This window comes from Pelophylax lessonae (genome assembly GCF_965119305.1).
Source record: "Pelophylax lessonae genome assembly, chromosome: 2".
In the NCBI taxonomy this organism is placed as follows: Eukaryota; Metazoa; Chordata; class Amphibia; order Anura; family Ranidae; genus Pelophylax; species Pelophylax lessonae.
This window is the reverse complement of record NC_138769.1, coordinates 708,156,818-708,177,549: the sequence shown is the minus strand read 5'-3', so window position 1 is coordinate 708,177,549 and position 20,732 is coordinate 708,156,818. Positions and strand designations below refer to the sequence as shown.

Here is a 20,732-nt window from a genome sequence, read left to right as displayed (position 1 = left end):
AAATCACTGCAGAACTACAAGGTGTCCAATCATAAAAGTTGGTTTCCACTTGGAAAGTGGTTGAAAACCTCAGACAAGAAATAAGTACAAAGCATATCCCTCTATAGTGTGTACTTGTCTCTATCCAGAGCACTAAGTAGGGATGCACCGATCTGACTTTTTTGGTCCCGATCCCGATTTTTTGCTTTGTGAAATTGCCGATCCCGAGTCCGTTCAAGAAGTACTGTTTTGTGAGCTTATAACAAAATAATACTTGCGGATCGGTATTGGTATCGGCAGATACCTTATAACATTGTGCATTCAAAATCTAAAATGTCATGGGTTTAGTCTTTAAGAGGTTAAACTTCCCTAATCCGGCAGACAGAACGAAAAGATACATTGTAATCATTGTGTTTACTTAACTGGGAGAGTTGAAAGGCATATGCTGGAGGCTCTTTTTTTTCTTTGACAGCTGTTCTCTGCTCCCTCACAAGCTATAAAGAGCAAAACCGGATCGGCCCGTGGATCTGTAATTTTACCGATCCCCCGATCCAGCTATTTTGCCTGTATCGGGGCCGATATCCAATCTGAATATCGGATCGGTGCATCCCTAGCACTAAGTGTCATTTCTGTCTGCTACTTTGTTCCTCTGCTATCAGTATGAGTCACTTCTGACAAGTTTTCCTGACACCAAGAGAAAAAAAGGTGACAGGGGCGGGACCTCCAGCTGATTGACAGCCTCAGCTCTGTTCCTGCATGTTGTGTGAAGGGGGAGGGGGGTATCCCTTCCCTCCTATCAGCTCTCAGAGATCTCCTCACTGCACTCTGCAGTGTGTCATTGTAAGCTTTCTGTTCCCTGTTTTCTGAAAGCTCAGACAAGCTGTATAAATTATGGCCTGGAGTTTACAGAAGTAAAGGTGTAGATACTTTATCCAGTTTTTATTGCGGTTCGTGTCCCCACTGGGAAAAATTACCTTCTCTGTTTTTTCCAGGTAGCCATTGTAACCAGGGCAGAACGTTATGGCAAATCCAATAATTTACAGTTGTCACTAGAAGAGGCGGTAAGGTGAAATATTCTGATGGGGATACCTGTTCTGGTCACAAGTGTCTTATGGGGTTCATAAATGATTAAAGAGGTTGTAAACCCCAAAAAAAACAAAAAAAAAAAAGCCCTGGGTATAATGAGGTAGTTAGTATGCATCTCATACTAGCTCATTATGAGCCCCTGCAGTACCGCCCGCTCACCGGTGACACGGCCGACATGTTCAACTGTCCTGCTTTCTGGTTCGTGTCCTCCGGCCATCCGATTGGCCGGAGGCGCGATGACATCACTCCCACGCATACACCCAGGAGCTGCCGTTCACGGCATGGGGCTCTGAAGGAACGGCACAGGTGGCCGTTCCTTCAGAGTGCATGCGCCGATGACATCATTGGCTGCATGAAATGAAATAAACGGTGCAGATTTAGGAAATATTTACAGTACCTATAGTTAAGCCTTATTAACCACTTCAGCCCTGGAAGGTTTTGCCCCCTTAATGACCAGGCCCTTTTTTGCGATTGGGCACTGCGTTACTCTAACGGACAATTGCGCGGTTGTGCGCCGCTGTACCCAAACAAAATTTATGTCCTTTTTTCCCCACCAATAGAGCTTTCTTTTGGTGGTATTTTATCACCTGTGCATTTTTTAATTTTTGGGCTATAAACAAAAAAATCGTGACAATTTTGAAAAAAAAAAAAAAAAAAAAACAATATTTTTCACATTCTGCTATATGACATTCCCAAAAAAATATTTAAAAATCTAAATTTTTTAACCTTTTAGGCCAATTTGATTTCTGCTACATATTTTTAGTAAAAAAAAAAAAATCGCAAAAACCGTATTTTGATTGGTTTGCGCAAAAGTTATTGCGTCTACTAACTACGGTAAAGATTTATCATTTTTATTGTTTTTTTTTTTACTATTAATGGTGGCGATCTGTGATTTTTAGCGGGACTGCGACATTGCGGCAGACAGATCGGACCCCTAACTGACATTTTTGACACTTTTGGGGGGGACCAGTGACATTACTACAGTAATCAGTGCTAAAAATATGAACTGTTACTGTAATAATGACACTGGCAGGGAAGGGGTTAGTACTGTGGGTGATCAAGGGGTTAAATGTATGCCTCGTGCTTACTGATGTGTGGGGGGAGGGGGGGACACAGAGATCGCAGTATCAGCTATGCTGAATCCTGTGTTCTCTTCCTGTCTGTCACTGAGAAGATCCGCCTGCTTTGTTTAGATAAGCAGGCGGGTCTTCTCTCCGTTTCCCTGACGATCTGGTGAAGGGCAGCGGCAATCGGAGCCGCACCTCCCGCGGCCGGACTACCACTGTGCGCCGCCGGAATCACTAGGAGTCCAGCGACGTAGGTCTACGTGGCTGGACCCAGGGGAGCCACACTGCCGCAGAAATATTACTGTGAGCAATCGGCAAGTGGTTAAAGGCTTATCTATAGGTACAAGTTACCTCTAATTTCCTTTCCGCCAATTATTATTTTTTTTTTTTATTATAACCAATCTATGGCCAAAACCAAACCAATGTTTTTAAATTATTGACCAGATCTCTGCTTCCACCTTGTAATCTCATAATCTTATTGATCGGAATGTGATCATTTTGATTGAATTGTGCATTGATCAGATAAACACAAATTGTAGAATGGTATATTATTGGAAGGGATTTCCCCTTAGGCCAAACCTTTGTGTTGCATTATGAATCTTTTTACCAGTACTTACCCAGGAGGCAAAAGCCCCCCCCCCCTGCTGCCAGCCCCGCCCTACACTTTTTTGTGGGATTAGGAATTGGACATGCTTGCTCACCCCCTTGGAAGTCCTGGTATTTCAGGATGCTGCTTGCTATTGTACATAACACAACACTTCACAGAGCCTCTGTAATGTATGGTCTCACCATAAAGTATGCAGAGCTGTAACTCGTTGTAATGGGGTCTTGTAGCAAAAGTATTTGGGGAAGTTTAGTCAGAAAATTAAGTCCTGCTAGATCACTTCAGGCTGGCCTTTTGCAGGTATACAGTGAGGGGGAAAAACAATTTGATCCCCTGCTGATTTTGTACATTTTCCTACTGACAAATAAATGATCAGTCTATAATTTTAATGGTGGGTTTATTGTAACAGTGGAAGACAAAATAACAACAAAAATATACAGAAAAACACATTTAAAAAAAGTTATAAATTGATTTGCATTTTAATGAGTGAAATAAGTATTTCATCCCCTATTATTTAGCAAGATTTCCGACTCCCGGGTGTCTTCTATACAGGTAACAAGCTGAGATTAGGAGGACTCTCCTAAAGGGAGTGCTCTTAATCTCAGCTTGTTACCTATATAAAAGACACCTTTCCACAGAAGCAATCAATCAATCAATCAGATTCCAATCTCTCCACCATGGCTAAGACCAAAGACCTGTCCAAGGATATCAGGGACAAGACTGTAGTCCTACACAAGGCTGAAATGGGCTACAGGACCATCGCCAAGCAGCTTGGTGAGAGGGTGACAACAGTTGGTGCGATTATTCCCAAATGGAAGAAACACAAAATAACTGTCAATATCCCTTGGTCTGGGGCTCCATGCGGGATCTCACCTCATGGAGTTTCAGTGATCATGAGAACGATGAGGAATCAGCCCAGAACTACATGGGATAATCTTGTCAATGATCTCAAGGCAGCTAAAACCATAGTCATCAAGAAAACAATTAGTAACACACTACGCCATGAAGGACTGAAATCCTGCAGCACCCGCAAGATCCCCACTGTTAAAGAAAGCACATGTACAGGCCTGTCTGAAGTTTGCTAATAAACATTGAATGATTCAGAGGAGAACTGGGTGAAAGTGTTGTGGTCAGATGAGACCAAAATCAAACTCTTTGGCATCAACTCAACTCGTCGTGTTTGGAGGAGGAGGAATGCTGCCCATGACCCTAAGAACACCACCCCCACTGTCAAACATGGAGATGGAAACATTATGCTTTGGGGGTGTTTTTCTGTTAAAGGGGACAGGACAACTTCTCTGTATCAAAGGGACTAAGGACAGGGCCATGTACTATCAAATCTTGTGTGAGAACCTCCTTCCCTCAGCCAGGGCATTGAAAATGGGTCGTGGATGGGTATTCCAGCATGACAATGACCCAAAACACACGGCCAAGGCAACAAAGAAGTGGCTCAAGAAGAGGTACATTAAGGTCCTGAAGCGGCCTAGCCAGTCACCAGACCTTAATTCCATAGAAAATATGTGGAGGGAGCTGAAGGTTCGAGTTACTAAATATCAGCCTCAAAACCTTAATGACTTGGAGAGGATCTGCAAAGAGGATTGGGACAAAATCCCTCCTGAGATGTGTGCAAACCTGGTGGCCAACTACAAGAAATCTCTGACCTCTGTGATTGCCAACAAGGGTTTTGCCACCGAGTACTAAGTCATATTTTGCAAAGGGGTCAAATACTTATTTCACTCATTAAAATGTGAATCAATTTATAACTTTTTTTGAAATGTGTGTGTGTTTTTTTTTTTTTTTCTTATTCTGTCTCTCACTGTTAAAATAAACCTACCATTAAAATTATAGGCTGATCATTTCTTTGTCAGTGAGCAAATGTACAAAATCGGCAGGGGATCAAATACTTTTTTCTCTCACTACTGTAAAACATTAAAAATAAGTGCGTTACTTTAACGGAAAATTGCGCAGTCGTGCGACGCTGTACCTAAATAAAATTGATGTCCTTTTTTTTCCCCCACAAATAGAGCTTTCTTTTGGTGATATTTAATCACCTCTGCAACTTCTATTTTTTGCACTATAAACAAAAAAAGAGCGACAATTCTGGAAAAAAAAAACCATTATTTTTCACATTCTGCTATACAACATCCTCCCCCCCCCCCCCCAAAAAAAAATAATAATAATCTACATTTTTCATCATTTTAGGGCAATTTGTATTCTGCTACATATTTTTGGTAAAAAAAAAAAAAAAATCACGATAAGAGTATTTTAATTGGTTTGCGCAAAAGTTATCACATCTGCAAACTAGGGGAAAGATTTATGTCATTTTTATTTATTTATTTATTTTTACTAGTAATGGCGGCGATCTGCAATTTTTAGTGGGACTGCGACATTGCGGCGGGCAGATCAGACCCCTGACTGACATTTTTTGACACTTTTGGGGGGACCAGTGACATTACTACAGTAATCAGTGCTAAAAATATGCACTGTTACTGTAATAATGACACTGGCAGGGAAGGGGTTAACCTAAGGGTGATCAAAGGGTTAAGTGTGAGCCTAGAGAGTGTTTTCTAACTGTATGGGGGAGGGGCTTGTGAAATAAACATAGAGACCTGTGATCCCATATAGAAGGATCACAGGAGCTCTGTGATCATTTCAGAGAGAACAACTGGCAGCTGTGTTTACAACAGCAGACGGACATTCTCTCCCAGCGGGGAGCGATTGCAGCCGCTTGCCCCTGTGGATCGGCATCTCCGCTGCCTAGTGGGGCAACCTAGCTAGCCTAGTTTACAACAGCTGACCGTTCTTCTCTCTCAGCGGGGAGCGATCGTGGGTGTCAGGCGGCAATCGGAGCCGCCTGCTCCGTGCATCGAAGTCACCGCTGCCAAGTGGGGGCGGGGGCGCGCCGGGCGGCGGCGCGCACTTGCCCCCTAGCTGCAGGCGCGCAGCCGATGTATACCTACATCGGTTTGCGCAGGAGGGGCTGCCTGCCGCAGTATATTAGGTGGTTAATTAAAAACAACCTATTGGATTTATATATTGCCTAAATGTGGTTTCATTGTCTGAGTTTACTACCGCTTTAAGGGTCCCTTTCTCTTTCTCAAATGCAGTTTATACAGCAACACAACTATATCCTATCCTTTTTTCCTATCCTATATGCAGTAAAATGCTCTAAAGTTACGCTTTTACTTTGTTATGCGTCTCTGGGGAAATCTGCCTTATCTCTCTTCAATCTTTAATTTGGCTGCACAAAGAATTTCTTGATATCTGCAACTGTTGTATATATCTGTCCCCAACCAGCGGAGGTTCTATCCCTGACCTCACCACTCCCAAAATGCTTGCAAACCTGAAAGGATACAGTGCTATTTATTAGCACTGCCCACACTAAAGATGGCTGGGGTCAGCCAGGGCAGCAGCATCCAACCAGACAGCTCCTCCCCTGATGATGCCTACGGAGGCATCAGAGGAACATGGGCCCCTCCTTGTCCTCTGCTCTCTCTGAACGGCGGCTGTCTGACAGCACCCCCCTTGCACGGAGGCCAAACTACACCTGCCTACATGGTGACTATTAAGAACGGAATAAATTGCACTCAGAGGTCTCTATAGCAGCTGACACATCAATTGATATGAACTGAAACAAATATGGAAACAATAAATAAAATAATACGATAATATAGTTCAAAAATACCACAGTGATCATTTGAAAATCCTCTTCAATATGAGAATCACCACATTCCATGAATCAAATGAAGAATGCCCCCCGAATTTTCTCCACTTGAAAAAAAAAGGGGGGGGGGGATTTTAAGGTGCCTAATATTTTGGTATCTTATTTGTAGTAAAAACTCACAATATAAACACATGAATAATTTATTGGTACATCAAACATTAAAAATCATGCTACAGGTGATCAATGAAATGATAACATAATACAATATGCATAGAATCCACCTGACTGAGCGGGATCAAATAGATCCAATGTAGGTAGTTATGGATCAACGCATTTCCTCCTATTCAGGGGCTTCTTCAGGATCCACATGTGAAGAATTACCATCCCCTTATAAGTTCTGGTAATTCTTCACATGTGATAGATGTCAGTAGTAGGTTAGTGTCAGTAGAGCAGTGGATAGTGTCAGGAGTTTATTTTTATTTTATTTTTTTATTATAACTTTTTAACAATATTTTTTTAAATAATTTATTTTTAGTATTTATTATTTATTATTATTATTATTATTATTATTATTATTATTATTATTATTATTATTATTATTATTATTATATAATTAAATATTATTATTTATTATTTATTTTATTTATATTATTTATTTATTATATATTATTTAATTATTATTTATTTATTTTAGATTTTTTTTACAATTTTTTAGGAGCCCTATTGGAGGGCTTTGGTGAAAAATCAGGGGTATAAACAAACCCCTTATGTCTCACTTTTGAGACAGAGAAAGGGACTGAGGACAGAGATTCCCCAGTCCCTTTCCCTGCCAGCCAAGCAGCAGGGGGAACAATGTGATTAGGGTGTGCCCAGGCACATCTGGCACACCCTGTGCGCACGCCTGTGTGTGGAATGCTTGTTCCTTGCTAAAAAAACATTTTTATTTTTCAAGTTGTTATAGATAAAGTTCTGCTTTACCCAGGGCCGGTACAAGGGATGGGCAAGAGGGAGCGGCTGCCCTGGGCGCAATGGTTTATTGCAGGGATGGTGGGATGCCCTGACCCTAACCCTAAGGGGAGGGGGGGATGCAGCTTGACATCTTTGCCCTGGGCACTGGATGACCTTGTCCCGCCACTGGCTTTACCGTTAAAGCACAAATGGTAACTATAGGCATAGTAAGATTTAGAATCCTAGGCGCTACCACTTATTATAAGAAATAAGAAGCAGCTGCTCACAACTTAACAATATGTCCCCACTTTTAAAATATAATTGTTGGGTACATCACTTCCGGTTTTTGGCTGATCCTGAAAGTTCATGGTTTCTGATGCTTGTTACTAAGTTTTTTTTTTTTTTTTTAAATATAATATGTTCGAATTGGAATACTACACAATGAGGATTTTCTTTCTTGTATAATCATATCACCCACTGGAGGAGAGGAGAGGAGAGGAGAGTGGATAGTGGGAGAGGGTGAGGACAAACCCATATACCATTGCATTGCTGATTGGAAGAAAGGATATGATATAGCCACCCATGGAGAGGAATTGCTTACACCCTAAATTTAGACCATTCTTGTGTAGGGAATGAGATGAGCTGCGCACACAGTGTGGATTGAGGAGTAAGGGAGAGTGATCACATCACTGAGGAATTTGATGACTTTTGCACAACGGATATCACCGGACACACTGATTTTGTTCTGTAATGGACATTATTATATGAAAATCAAGTCACCAAATCGTATTGTTTTTCTCATTTTATCCCTGTATTGATTGATATTTAACCTATTTTTGCTTATTTGCACATTTTTGCATTATTTGCAGCACTGGTGTTTTTGGTTACAATACCCAGTAGGGGTATTATTTTAATGTTGGATTGTGATAAGACATAAGAATTGTATTTTTATTTGCGTTATTTTGCACATCTTGATGAGAAGTTCAATGCAGCACTGGTACTTTGAGTACAAAATCAGTAGATAAAATATTATTATTATTCACAATATTCAATATCTACCTTGAGAGATCAGACACATGTAATATTACTGTTTGTCAGGGCTTTTTTTTCTCAGAGAATAGGTGCAGGAACTCCCCCTTTCTGAGTCAGCCCTTTTCTCCACCCCCCTACCCACCTCCGAGCACCATTTCTTGGTTACACCCCCTACCCACCTCTGAGCACCATTCAATGGTTACACCCCCTACCCACCTCCGAGCACCATTCCTTGGTTACACCCCCTACCCACCTCCGAGCACCATTCCTTGGTTACACCCCCTACCCACCTCCGAGCACCATTGCTTGGTTACACCCCCTACCCCCCTCCGAGCACCATTCCTTGGTTACACCCCCTACCCACCTCCGAGCACTATTCCTTGGTTACACCCCCTACCCACCTCCGAGCACCATTCCTTGGTTACACCCCCTACCCACCTCCGAGCACCATTCCTTGGTTACACCCTCTACCCACCTCCGAGCACCATTCCTTGGTTACACCCCCTACTCATCTCCGAGCACCATTCCTTGGTTACACCCCCTACCCACCCACCTCTGAGCACCATTCCTTGGTTACACCCCCTATCCACCTCCTAGCACCATTCCTTGGGTACACCCCCTACCACCCTCCAAGCACCATTCCTTGGTTACACCCCTACCCACCTCCAAACACCATTCCTTGGTTACACCCCCTACCCACCTCTGAGCACCATTCCTTGGTTACACCCCCTACCCACCTCCGAGCACCATTCCTTGGTTACACCCTCTACCCACCTCCGAGCACCATTCCTTGGTTACACCCCCTACTCATCTCCGAGCACCATTCCTTGGTTACACCCCCTACCCACCTCCAAGCACCGTTCCTCGGTTACACCCCCTACCCACCTCCGAGCACCATTCCTTGATTACATCCCCTACCCACCTCCGAGCACCATTCCTTGGTTACACCCCCTACCCACCTCCGAGCACCATTCCTTGGTTACACCCCCTACCCACCTCCGAGCACCATTCCTTGGTTACACCCCCTACTCATCTCCGAGCACCATTCCTTGGTTACACCCCCTACCCACCCACCTCTGAGCACCATTCCTTGGTTACACCCCCTATCCACCTCCTAGCACCATTCCTTGGGTACACCCCCTACCACCCTCCAAGCACCATTCCTTGGTTACACCCCTACCCACCTCCAAACACCATTCCTTGGTTACACCCCCTACCCACCTCCGAGCACCATTCCTTGGTTAAACCCCCTACCCACCTCCGAGCACCATTCCTTGGTTACACCCTCTACCCACCTCCGAGCACCATTCCTTGGTTACACCCCCTACTCATCTCCGAGCACCATTCCTTGGTTACACCCCCTACCCACCTCCAAGCACCGTTCCTCGGTTACACCCCCTACCCACCTCCGAGCACCATTCCTTGATTACATCCCCTACCCACCTCCGAGCACCATTCCTTGGTTACACCCCCTACCCACCTCCGAGCACCATTCCTTGGTTACACCCCCTACCCACCGCCGAGCACCATTCCTTGGTTACACCCCCTACCCACCTCCGAGCACCATTCCTTGGTTAAACCCCCTACCCACCTCCGAGCACCATTCCTTGGTTACACCCCCTACCCACCTCTGAGCACCATTCCTTGGTTACTCCCCCTAATCACCTCCCAGAATCCCAGAATACAGAACCAAGTACTGTATCATTTTGTGGCGCTAAGTAATTTGTATGGAATATGATAACAAGAAAAGCAGCCAGTAACATTATGGCCCCCCACCAGCAATAATAGATCCCATTAGCAACAATGGACCACCTGCAACAAACCCCCCCCCCCCTCCCAAGCAACTAAAAATTCCCGGCAGCAACAACAGATCTCCCCACAGCCAGCATCAATAGACTCTTTGTCAGCCAGCCCCCCCACCCCCCGTAGATCTTTCCCAGCAACAACGTACTCCCCCAGCAATATGAGACCCACCCGCAGAAACAGTAGGTCCCTGACCAGCAACAATAGACCTCCCTAGCAACAAAAGACCCCCATGCAAAAATATATTCCCTCCAGCTAGAATCAATTCCCCAGCAGCCAGCATCAATAGACCCTGCAGCACACCCCAGCACCCAGTGCCATTACATACATTCAGTGCTGGAGGTGCCAGTACTGCGTTCCCCGCGTTCCTGCTGAAAAAAAGCCCTGCTGTTTGCAATTCTTTATATAGTTTCAATATTCTTTTAGTTTTTGAAGCATAGCACCACTTCACATTTGTAAACAGCTATAGGCATAGCAATCCATGTGATTCCTACAGCGTCCAAAGATGTCTAGCTACATGGTCATATATACAGGTAGCACTTATGCTTAGCAAATAATTATGGATACAATGAGAGTATATGTAGGATGGGAATCTCAGTAGGATTGCTATGGAAACCATTTGTATTATCTATCACCAGTGAAACTGGCTTTGAGATAGAAATAAGAGAGAAAGGGGACCATTGATGGTTTTTCTATGGGGTCCCATCACACATAGAGCCCAAAACTGTATGTATTTTTCCCTGCCCTCTTTAAAAACCACTTGCCGACCAGTCACCACATATATATACTGCAGCAGGTCGGCTCTATTGCGCGAAACGATGTACCTGTATGTCATTTTGTGCAATTGCACTGATTGACCAAAGGGGGAGCCAATCAGCAGATCCAGCGGACTCAATGTCTGCCGGCCACCCTGATCGCTCCCCATATAGACAGAAATGCAGTCTGCTGATGTAAACAAGGCAGACTGCCATTCTGTCACAGATGAACACAGGGATCCTGTGTTCCTGCTATTTAGAAACACACATCTCTATCAAAAACAAAAAGTGATGAATGATTAATAAATATACATAAATTATATGAATTAAATCAAAATAAATTATATGAATTAAATCAATATATTGAACAATATAACACTGAGTGAATGACACATATATACAAAACAGTGACAAAGAAAGTGAATTGTTAAAGTCTAAAATCAGTGAAAAAATGTGGATTCCATCCATAACCAATTCAATATGTGACATAAATAATGAAATTCCACCACCGACACTGTGTATCCACCGCCACATAGAAGGCCTGCTTACCAGAGAAAAGGAAACTACGCCAGGGGTAAACAGATATGGTAATCAAATAGGAACTCTCCGCTGTAGCTCTTTAAATATTCAGCTTGGTACCAGATGTGAATCTCAGAAAAAAGCAATAAAAAGCTCCATAGTGTAAAATAATATGGGTGACTTTATTTAAAAAGTAATGGTTGCACTTACATCAATAAAATAACATCAGGCAAAAGATACAAGCCGGCCGGCTCAACGCTCCACCCGTCCTTCCGGGATCTCCGTAACTATCGGTGACGCCAGCAGGTCGCGACCCGGCGCGTTTCGTCACAAATGACGTTGTCCTGGGGCACATCCTCTATGTTCATCTAGTGAGTCCATCCCCACACAGTTAGAAAGCACACCCTAGGAGCACACTTAACCCTTTGACTGCCCCTGGTGTTAACCCCTTCCCTGACAGTGTCATTAGTACAGTAAAAGTGCATATTTTTAGCACTGATTACTGTAGTAATGTCAATGGTCTCCCCAAAAGTGTCAAAAGTGTCAGTTAGGGGTCTGATATGTCCACCGCAATGTTGCAGTCCCACTAAAAATCGTAGATCGCCGCCATTACTAGTAAAAAAAAAAAATTAAAATGCCATAAATCTATCCCCTAGTTTGTAGATGCGATAAATTTTGTGCAAACCAATCAATATACACTTTTTGGGATTTATGTAGGCAGGGACTTTTTGGGATTTATGTAAAAATATGTGGCAGAATACATAATTTGCACTTTAGCACTTTATATTGTAAGCACTTGTTAATATAAATTTGTTTATGGATTAATTCATTGATTCATTGAATCACACACCATATCATTTTGTACCCACGGTTTTCGATATATTTATTTTGGAATGGTTTATTTACAATCATTTTATAGGTGTATTATTACCTATATTGTCATATTCATTAAGAGTATAATCACATGAGAGCATCATTATATTTTTGTGGAATTAGCGCTGCTATAGTTGCAGTTTGCATTTTTTTTTACTTGGTCCACCACCCATAGGGTCTTGAGGCAGCAGCAATTTCCTCTCTTAATTTTCAATTTTTATTTGTATTTTTTTTTGGCGCGAGTGTTTTCTTTTTCATCTCCTCTAAGAATACATATTGGTCTAAAACAGGGGTTGGGAACCTTTTTTCTGCCAAGGGCCATTTGGATTTTTGTAACATCATTCGGGGGCCGTACAAAATGTATGCATAAATGTAATAGGCATTGCTTTGCGGCAAAAAACGCTGTAAAAAATTGCGTGACTTTGAGGTCACAAAAGTGTGAAAGGGGCCTTCAGTAATCAAGGTATAGTGTGCCCCCTTTCAATACAGACAGACCACAGGGTGCCCCTTTTCAATGCAGACTGACCACAGGGTGCCCCCTTTCAATGCAGACTGACCACAGGGTGCCCCCTTTCAATGCAGAGTGACCACAGCGTGCCCCCTTTCAATGCAGAATGACCACAGCATGCCCCCTTTCAATGCGGAGTGACCACAGCGTGCCCCCTTTCAATGCGGAGTGACCACAGCGTGCCCCCTTTCCATGCGGAGTGACCACAGCGTGCCCCCTTTCCATGCTGAGTGACCACAGAGTGCCCAATTTCAATGGGAAGTTACCACAGCGTGCCCAATTTCAATGTGGAGTGACAACAGCGTGCCCAATTTCAATCTGGAGTGACCTCAGCGTGCCCAATTTCAATGCGGAGTTACCACAGCGTGCCCAATTTCAATGCGGAGTGACCACAACGTGCCCCCTTTTCAATGCGGACTGACCACAGCGTGCCCCCTTTTCAATGCGGAGTGATCACAGCGTGCCCAATTTCAATGCGGAGTGACCACAGCATGCCCAATTTCAATGCAGACTGATTGACCACAATGCTGAGTGAACAGTGTACCAAGCCCCAGTGCACTTGACTTACCTGTTGTAGCGGCGGCTTCCTCTCTTCAGTCCCCGCGTCTCTTTGAGTCCTCCCGCGTCCCGCCTCCTCCTCGGCCAATGGCATTGGCCAAGGAGGAGGAGGATCCGTGAGACAGTAGTGAATTTTCATTTGCTATTGTCACACAAATGGGCGGGCTCATGGCGCACTGCTCTGCTCCTCGGGTCCAACCTTTTCGGAGATTCACAGTGTCAGAACGGAGCCACCGGCTCCTTCTGACACAGCGGCATGGGGGGGGGGGGGGGCGGACAGAACGATCGTGCGGGCCGCATGTGGCCCACGGGCCGGAGGTTCCCCACCCCTGGTCTAAAATGATGAAAACGTTTGATTTTTTATTTTTTTTATTTTTAATAGCTGTGTTTTATAGCAGAAAGTAAAAACATTTTTTTTTTCCCAGAAGTTTCCCTCTTTTTTTGTTTATAGTGAAAAAAATTAAAATCGCAGAGGTGATCAAATACCACCAATAGAAAGCTCTATTTGTGGGGAAAAAAATGGACATCAATTTTACTTGGGTACAGCGTCGCACGATTGCGCAACTGTTATAGTAATACATTGCAAAAAATGGCCCTAGTCATTAAGGGGGAAAACTCCCGGTCCAGAAGTGGTTAAACCATTCAAACTCTCTGATGAAATAAAAGGCTTCTCTTTAGCACATGAACTGCTATCTAGAAATCAGGAAAATATGAGCCGCTCGGGTTTAGCTACCCATGAGATCTGCAATCACTTTGCTTAAGCTACATGGCTGGTTTTAGCAACATAATCGTATCGCTAAATGTGCAAAAGATTAATTGAGGAAGAAGATTATGGTGAAAATGGGCTACAAGAACCAAAAAATCCTCCACTGAACCGCAATAAATGGCTCTATAATGTTAGGCTATACATATCAGTGCTATACGTCAGCCAATCTGGATGTACAGCAGACTGTTGGGGCATAAAAGAATGATTTGCATGGCTCTGCCCAATGTCCAGAAATTAGAAATAATTCTCTTTTTTTGAGGCTATGTGATGGCAGGGCTTTTTTTCTCAGAAAATATGTGCAGGAACTCCCCCTTTCCGAGTCAGCCCTTTTCTGCCACCCCCCTACCCACCTCCGAGCACCATTCCTTGGTTACACCCCCTACCCACCTCTGAGCACCATTCCTTGGTTAAACCCCCTACCTACCTCTGAGCACCATTCCTTGGTTACACCCCCTACCCACCTCCGAGCACCATTCCTTGGTTACACCCCCTACCCACCTCTGAGCACCATTCCTTGGTTACACCCCCTACCCACCTCCGAGCACCATTCCTTGGTTACACCCCCTACCCACCTCCGAGCACCATTCCTTGGCTACACCCCCTACCCACCTCTGAGCACCATTCCTTGGTTACACCCCCTACCCACCTCTCAGTACCACCCTTTTTAGAGAATACAGAACCAAGTACCATGTTGTGGTGCTAAGCCATTTTTTTGTAAATTGGTCATGATAAACCAGAAAGGCAGTAAAATAGATCCCATGCTGCCAGCAATAATAGACCCCCCCCCCCCAGCAACAACAGACCCCCTCCAGCAATAATAGATCCCTCTTAGCAACAATAGACCCCCCCAAGATCAATATTATCCCCTTCCACCAACAGATCCTCTTCACAACAATAGACTCCCCCTAGCAACAATGGACCCCCTGCAACAAAATACCAACCAAGCAACAATAGACCCCCAGCAGCAACAAAAGATCTCCCAGCAGCCAGCATCAATGACCCTCCAGCAGTCATTATCAGTAAACCTCTCCCTCAACATTAGATTCCTTTGAGCAACTTAGGACCCCTCAGCAACAATAGACTCCCATGCAAAAATTAGACCCCCCAGTGACAATAGATCCCCCAGCAGCCAGCATCCCCCCCACATTCCTGCTAAAAAAAAGCCCTGATTGTAGATATAGTGATTTTTAGCAGGGGTTCCCTGAGACCAGAACTGTATTTCAAGGGTTCCTCCGTGTTAAAAAGATTGAGAAACACTGGATTAGACACTCAAAAGATTTGACTGCCATGTTGGGTGAGGGAACCTACATCATTTTGGCATGCTTTGAGCGAGTGATTGGACAGGGACAGGAACCTGCTTGTGAGGGACAGTGCAGAGAGGGGTTCTAGGCGAGTAGGGATGCTCAGACATACATCTTTTCTAGCAGCGCAAAGCAACGCAACACACGCTAGTGCATTGCAACGCATTCAGCTACACACACACAACTGTAGACAGGTGCAGTTAATCTTCCCACCTGTAGGTAGCCTTGTGCCATTATTATAAAGGAAGAGGGATCTTATGGTGCTTTTTCCACTGCATGGAACCAAACGGTTTGGCTTGCTTTTGCGCTTTTCCACTGCATGGTACCGCATGGTACGGTGTTGGAACGGTTCAGTACGGCAGTGCTTTTCCACTACATGGAATCGAATGGTATGACTCACTTACACAGTACCACCTCGGTTGGGGTTCCAAGAGGGCCGTACCGGTACCATATCCCACAATCCTTTGCATGCAGCCTTGACTGTTTGTCACTACTAGCCACTGATTGGTCAGATAATCGTTGTTATCCCACCCACTTTACTTTAGTGGAAAAGCAAACTGTACCAAACCATATCGAACCGTTCCAACACCGTACCATGGGGTACCATGCAGTGGAAAACCAAACCGAGCCAAGCAGGGCCGAGTGGAGCCGAGCCGGTACTTGCAGTGGAAAAGTGCCAATAGAAGGGAACTGGTCTCTTAGGGATCCCACCCAGTGCTTTGAGAAGGGGAATTGTCCAATTAGACTCTCAAGAGACTTGGCGGCCATGTTGGGTGATGGAACCTTTTAAGTATGGGAACCAACATCACTTTGGCATGCTTTGAGCGAGTGATTGGACAGGGACAAGAACCCGCTTGTGAGATACAGTGTTGGGAGAGGTCCAAAGCAAATAGGGAAAGTTCAGACAAGGCTCCCTCAACATTAATCTCACTCTGCTGATCAGTACGGGAGCGTGGAGCCAGTGCAGCTTGCTAAAGTCACTCCGCAGGTATTCCGTTAAGGAACACTACCCCCGGTAACTGAAGCCGCCCTTCGGTAACACACCTTGTTATCTGAATTGAACCTTCATTTAACTGTTTTATTGAGTCCCAAAGACTTGATTATCAGCTGTACTGAGAAGCTGTCTCATAATCAATATAAAATTCCAGTGCACCATATACTGTATGTAAGTGATTATCCCTAAAGGGTACCTAACTTAGTCCCCGCCTACAAGCGAGGTGTGTTGGGGGTGCCATTCAGAATTCATTGCACTGAGTGAAAGTGTCACAAGAGACATTTCTGCAAGGCAATAGTGTGAACCAAGCCTAGGGGTCCATTTACATTTGTGTGGTGCATGAATAGATATACGTGTGTTATGTCACGCAGTAACGTGTGTTGCATTAAAGTGGTAGTAAACCCTTACATATGCCCAGTAAAGTGACTGGCCTCAGGCGATACATAGAGATTAAACAAATCCTCCTACATTAGTTGTACCTGTTTATCTGCAGACTTCTCTTCTCTACAGCCATTCAAATACCAACATTTATAAAGCTTGTATGGGAGTCAGAAAAAAGGGGGTGGGGAACTGAAATTACACACTGCAGAGATCAGTGAGGAGAGCTCTGAGAGCTGATTAGAGGTAAAGGCCACCACCCCTTCACAGCCCTGAGGCTGTCAATCACAGGCTGTGCACTGGAGCTCCCTCCACATCACTTTTTTTCTCTTAAAGTGGTAGTATACCCCGCTTTTTAATTTTTACCTACAGGTAAGCCTATAATAAGACTTACCTGTAGGTAAAATTAGTATCTCCTAAACCTTCACGGTTTAGGAGATATTCACCCTGCATGCAGCCGCTGACACCAGCGGCGCATACACTCTGAAGGTCCGGCGTATCTTGCCAGACCTTCAGAGCTTCTTGCTGGAAAGTGAACTCCCGTGCATGACGTCATCGTGGCTCCGGCCACTCACAGCGCGGAGCCGCCGAACATGGAAGAGATGTGAAACAGCGGTGTCCGGGTGACCATGTGGGGGCTTCGTTCTAAGGAAAGTATTTCATAATGTGCTAGTATGTGATGTATACTAGCACATTATGCCATTGTCCTGCAGGTTTTTTTTTGTTTTTTTTACACAGGGGATACAACTGCTTTAATGTCAGGAAAACTTGTCAGCAGTGATGCATGCCAAAAGCAGAGGAATGAAGCAGCAGAGAGAAATGACACTTAGTGCTCTGGATTGAGACAAGTACACAGTATAGAGGCAAATGCTTTGTTCAAATGTTTTATCTAAGGTTTACAACCACTTTAGGGCAGTCCATGGAATGGGCTTTTGATGCACCAAAATGACCTAAAAAACTGGACATGTCACAAAATATTTGCCGCAAAGCACTGTGATTAGTTTCCATGCATTACAATGCAAGGATGTTGCCTTAGTGGGTTGGATGCTGGTCAAATTGAATGACACACAACACAGCAACACATATAACCTGCTATGCCGCTCATTGTGGTAAGGCACACAAACCCACAGCACATGGATGTAAATGGGCGCGAAGGGCAATTAACTTACTAAAGTAACTTTTTCAGATAAAAGTGCCTGTAATATTCTATGCTGTAAAACCATCAATACTAGAAATGCACCAAAAATATCAGCACCTGAAACATGTTGGCCAAAAATGGTGTTATCAGCATTTCACTGGTAGGAGAAAAAGGTGCCGATAATGGTACCGAAAATGCGATTTTATCAGCCGGAAATGGTGTTATCGGCATTTTACCGATAAGAGAAAAAGATGCTGATAATGGCACCGAAAACACAATTTTATTGGCCGAAAATGGTGTTATCATCATGTCCCCGATAGGAGAAAACGGTGCCGATAATGGCATTGAAAATGCAATTTTACCAGGATTTTACAGTGCTTACGGTGTGTTTTTTATAGGTCATGTGACTCAAAAACCGCATCAAATACGTAACACGGGTGAGTTATTGATACATTCTTGCTGCGTTTTCAATGCATTTCAACAGGGAGGTGTGTTTTTTTTTTAACTGACCAAAAAAGCAGCAAGTAGGATTTTTAACACCCCAACAGAAGCCCAATGAACCAGTGTGAAGACATACATAGAATTTAAAGGGATACATTTTTCTTGAGCTTTTCTTGCACTAAAGGTGCCGATAATGACTGACAATGAAATTCATATTCAATTAAATGTATAATATTAATTAAAAAAAATGTAAAATAATACAATTATATATATATATATATATATATATATATATATATATATATATATATATATATATATATATATATTTTTTTTTTTTTTTTTAAACTGTCATTTTCAGTTACGGTTTGGGTTTCAGCTTTTGGCCAAATGCATCCTGCATTTCGGTACCAAAATTTTCATTTGGTGCACCTCTAAATACCTAATAGATATAACAATTAGCAAAGCAAAGATTCACTGATTTTTTTTTTGATTTTTTTTATTACAGCGGATTCCCTTTCTATCCATTTAAAAAACAACTGTGCCAAGCTTCAGAATCCCGAACACCGAATACCATTCAGCAACCTCTATTGGCTGGACATTGGAGACGTGGCACTGATATCAGAATACGGATTTTATAGTGCATACAAACAGACAGACTGACCGACCTACCGACTGACTGACCGACAAACTGACCGACCTACCGACGGACCGACCTACCGACAGACCGACCGATGGACCGACCGACTGACCAACCTACTGACAGACCGACCGACCGACCAACCTACTGACAGACAGACCGACCTACCGACAGACTGACCAACAGGCAGACCGACCGACCGACCTACTGACAGACAGACCGATGGACCCATCAACGGACCGACCGACCAACCTACTGACAGACAGACAGACCGACCTACCGATGGACCGATCAATGAACCGACCGACCAACCACCAGACAGACAGCCAGGCAGACAGACTGACCAACAGACAGACCGAACAACAGAAAGACCGACCGACTGACAGACAAACCAACCTACCTACTGATAGACCGACAGACCGACCAACAGACAGACAGACAGATAACAGACAGGCCGACCTACCGACAAACCGACGGATGGACCGACCGACCAACAGACAGACAAACCGACCGACTGACCTACTGACAGACAGACAGAAAGACAGACAGAAGAAGCTGTCCTAGGTAAAAGCTGCTGCAACCCCTTGCACCGATGAAAGGTTAGAATGGTGCTGGGGGGTAATTATTGTAGTTTTGTACTTTGGTTTATTATTTGCACATCACTACGGCTACTATTTTCCATACTAGTGACAAAAATACCATTGCCCGGTCATGCAACAAAGTAACACCACTACTGTCTAATACAAAATAACTGACACCTGCCTGTTCTGCCTGGGACCCCCTTCTCAATGCAACTTTCTGCTACAGAGTCAGAGATTTAAAGCAAAATTACCCATTTTCCACTGCTGGTTACTCAGATTTTTTTTCTTCCAAAAAGCAATGACCAAATCCTTACAACCCACTTTATAACAGAGCTTCAAATGTGACAGATGAGCCTTCAAATAAGGTGAATGCCAACAGTAAATTAATTCAAACATGCTTCGGACAAACATAGATCTATGGTCAGACAAAAAAAAAAAAGGTTATAAAGAAGAGCGTCGCTCTCCTGCGTCTCTCATTTTCGTACCTTTTGAAGTTTTGCTTTTCTGGCGTTGTGGACGAAGCGACGTCCCAGTTTCTTGGCGTACCAAATGGAGGCGAACATGCTCGGGTTCGGAGAGGGAGATCCCAGTTTTCGATCGCCTCTTTCTCTCTGCTCGGAATTGGCAAATAAGAGATGCAGCTAGGATCTCTCCCAGCTAGGAGAAGAATAATGGACTGCGTGGGTAGGCAGAGATAGGCAGGCTGCAGGTATATTTACATATTATTAGCAAGGGGGCTCCTCTCCGCTGGTGAAGAGTCTGTGCATCCAGCTCACAGCCAAGTGCTTGTCTGCAGCTCTGGAGCAAGAGAGACGCTACTGACTACATGTGTGTGTGTGTGTGTCAGCTGGCTGGGAGGGTGCGTTGGCTGGTAGGATGCTGTCAGTTCACCCCTCTTCTCCTTAGGATGTCTTATATATACATGTCAGCCATCATGACGGGAGCAATGGGTGTGCGCTGCTAACAAGGATATGGGGGGGCTCTACCCATCATTCTGCATGACTCAAATCTCATAACCTTGTGCTATTGATTGCTATTTTATTATAGCAGTATATTACAACACCCTTTACATGAAGATAATCTATTTCAAAATGTAA

General features: G+C 44.0%; 1 protein-coding gene across 10 annotated transcripts in view; it reads right to left on the bottom strand.

The window, feature by feature from the left end:
• DLG2 (discs large MAGUK scaffold protein 2) overlaps positions 1-20,732 on the bottom strand; it is a 2,359,657-nt gene that overhangs the window by 1,102,272 nt on the left and 1,236,653 nt on the right. For 2 of the 10 annotated variants that reach the window (XM_082244457.1, XM_082244452.1), the window contains exon 1: positions 20,121-20,521. The exons of the other annotated variants lie outside the window; for them this stretch is intronic. In XM_082244457.1, the coding sequence (XP_082100583.1) occupies positions 20,121-20,198 (78 nt within the window). In that variant the 5' untranslated portion in view covers positions 20,199-20,521. Of the gene's footprint in view, positions 1-20,120; positions 20,522-20,732 lie in introns of those variants that run through there. 10 annotated transcript variants of the gene reach the window in all.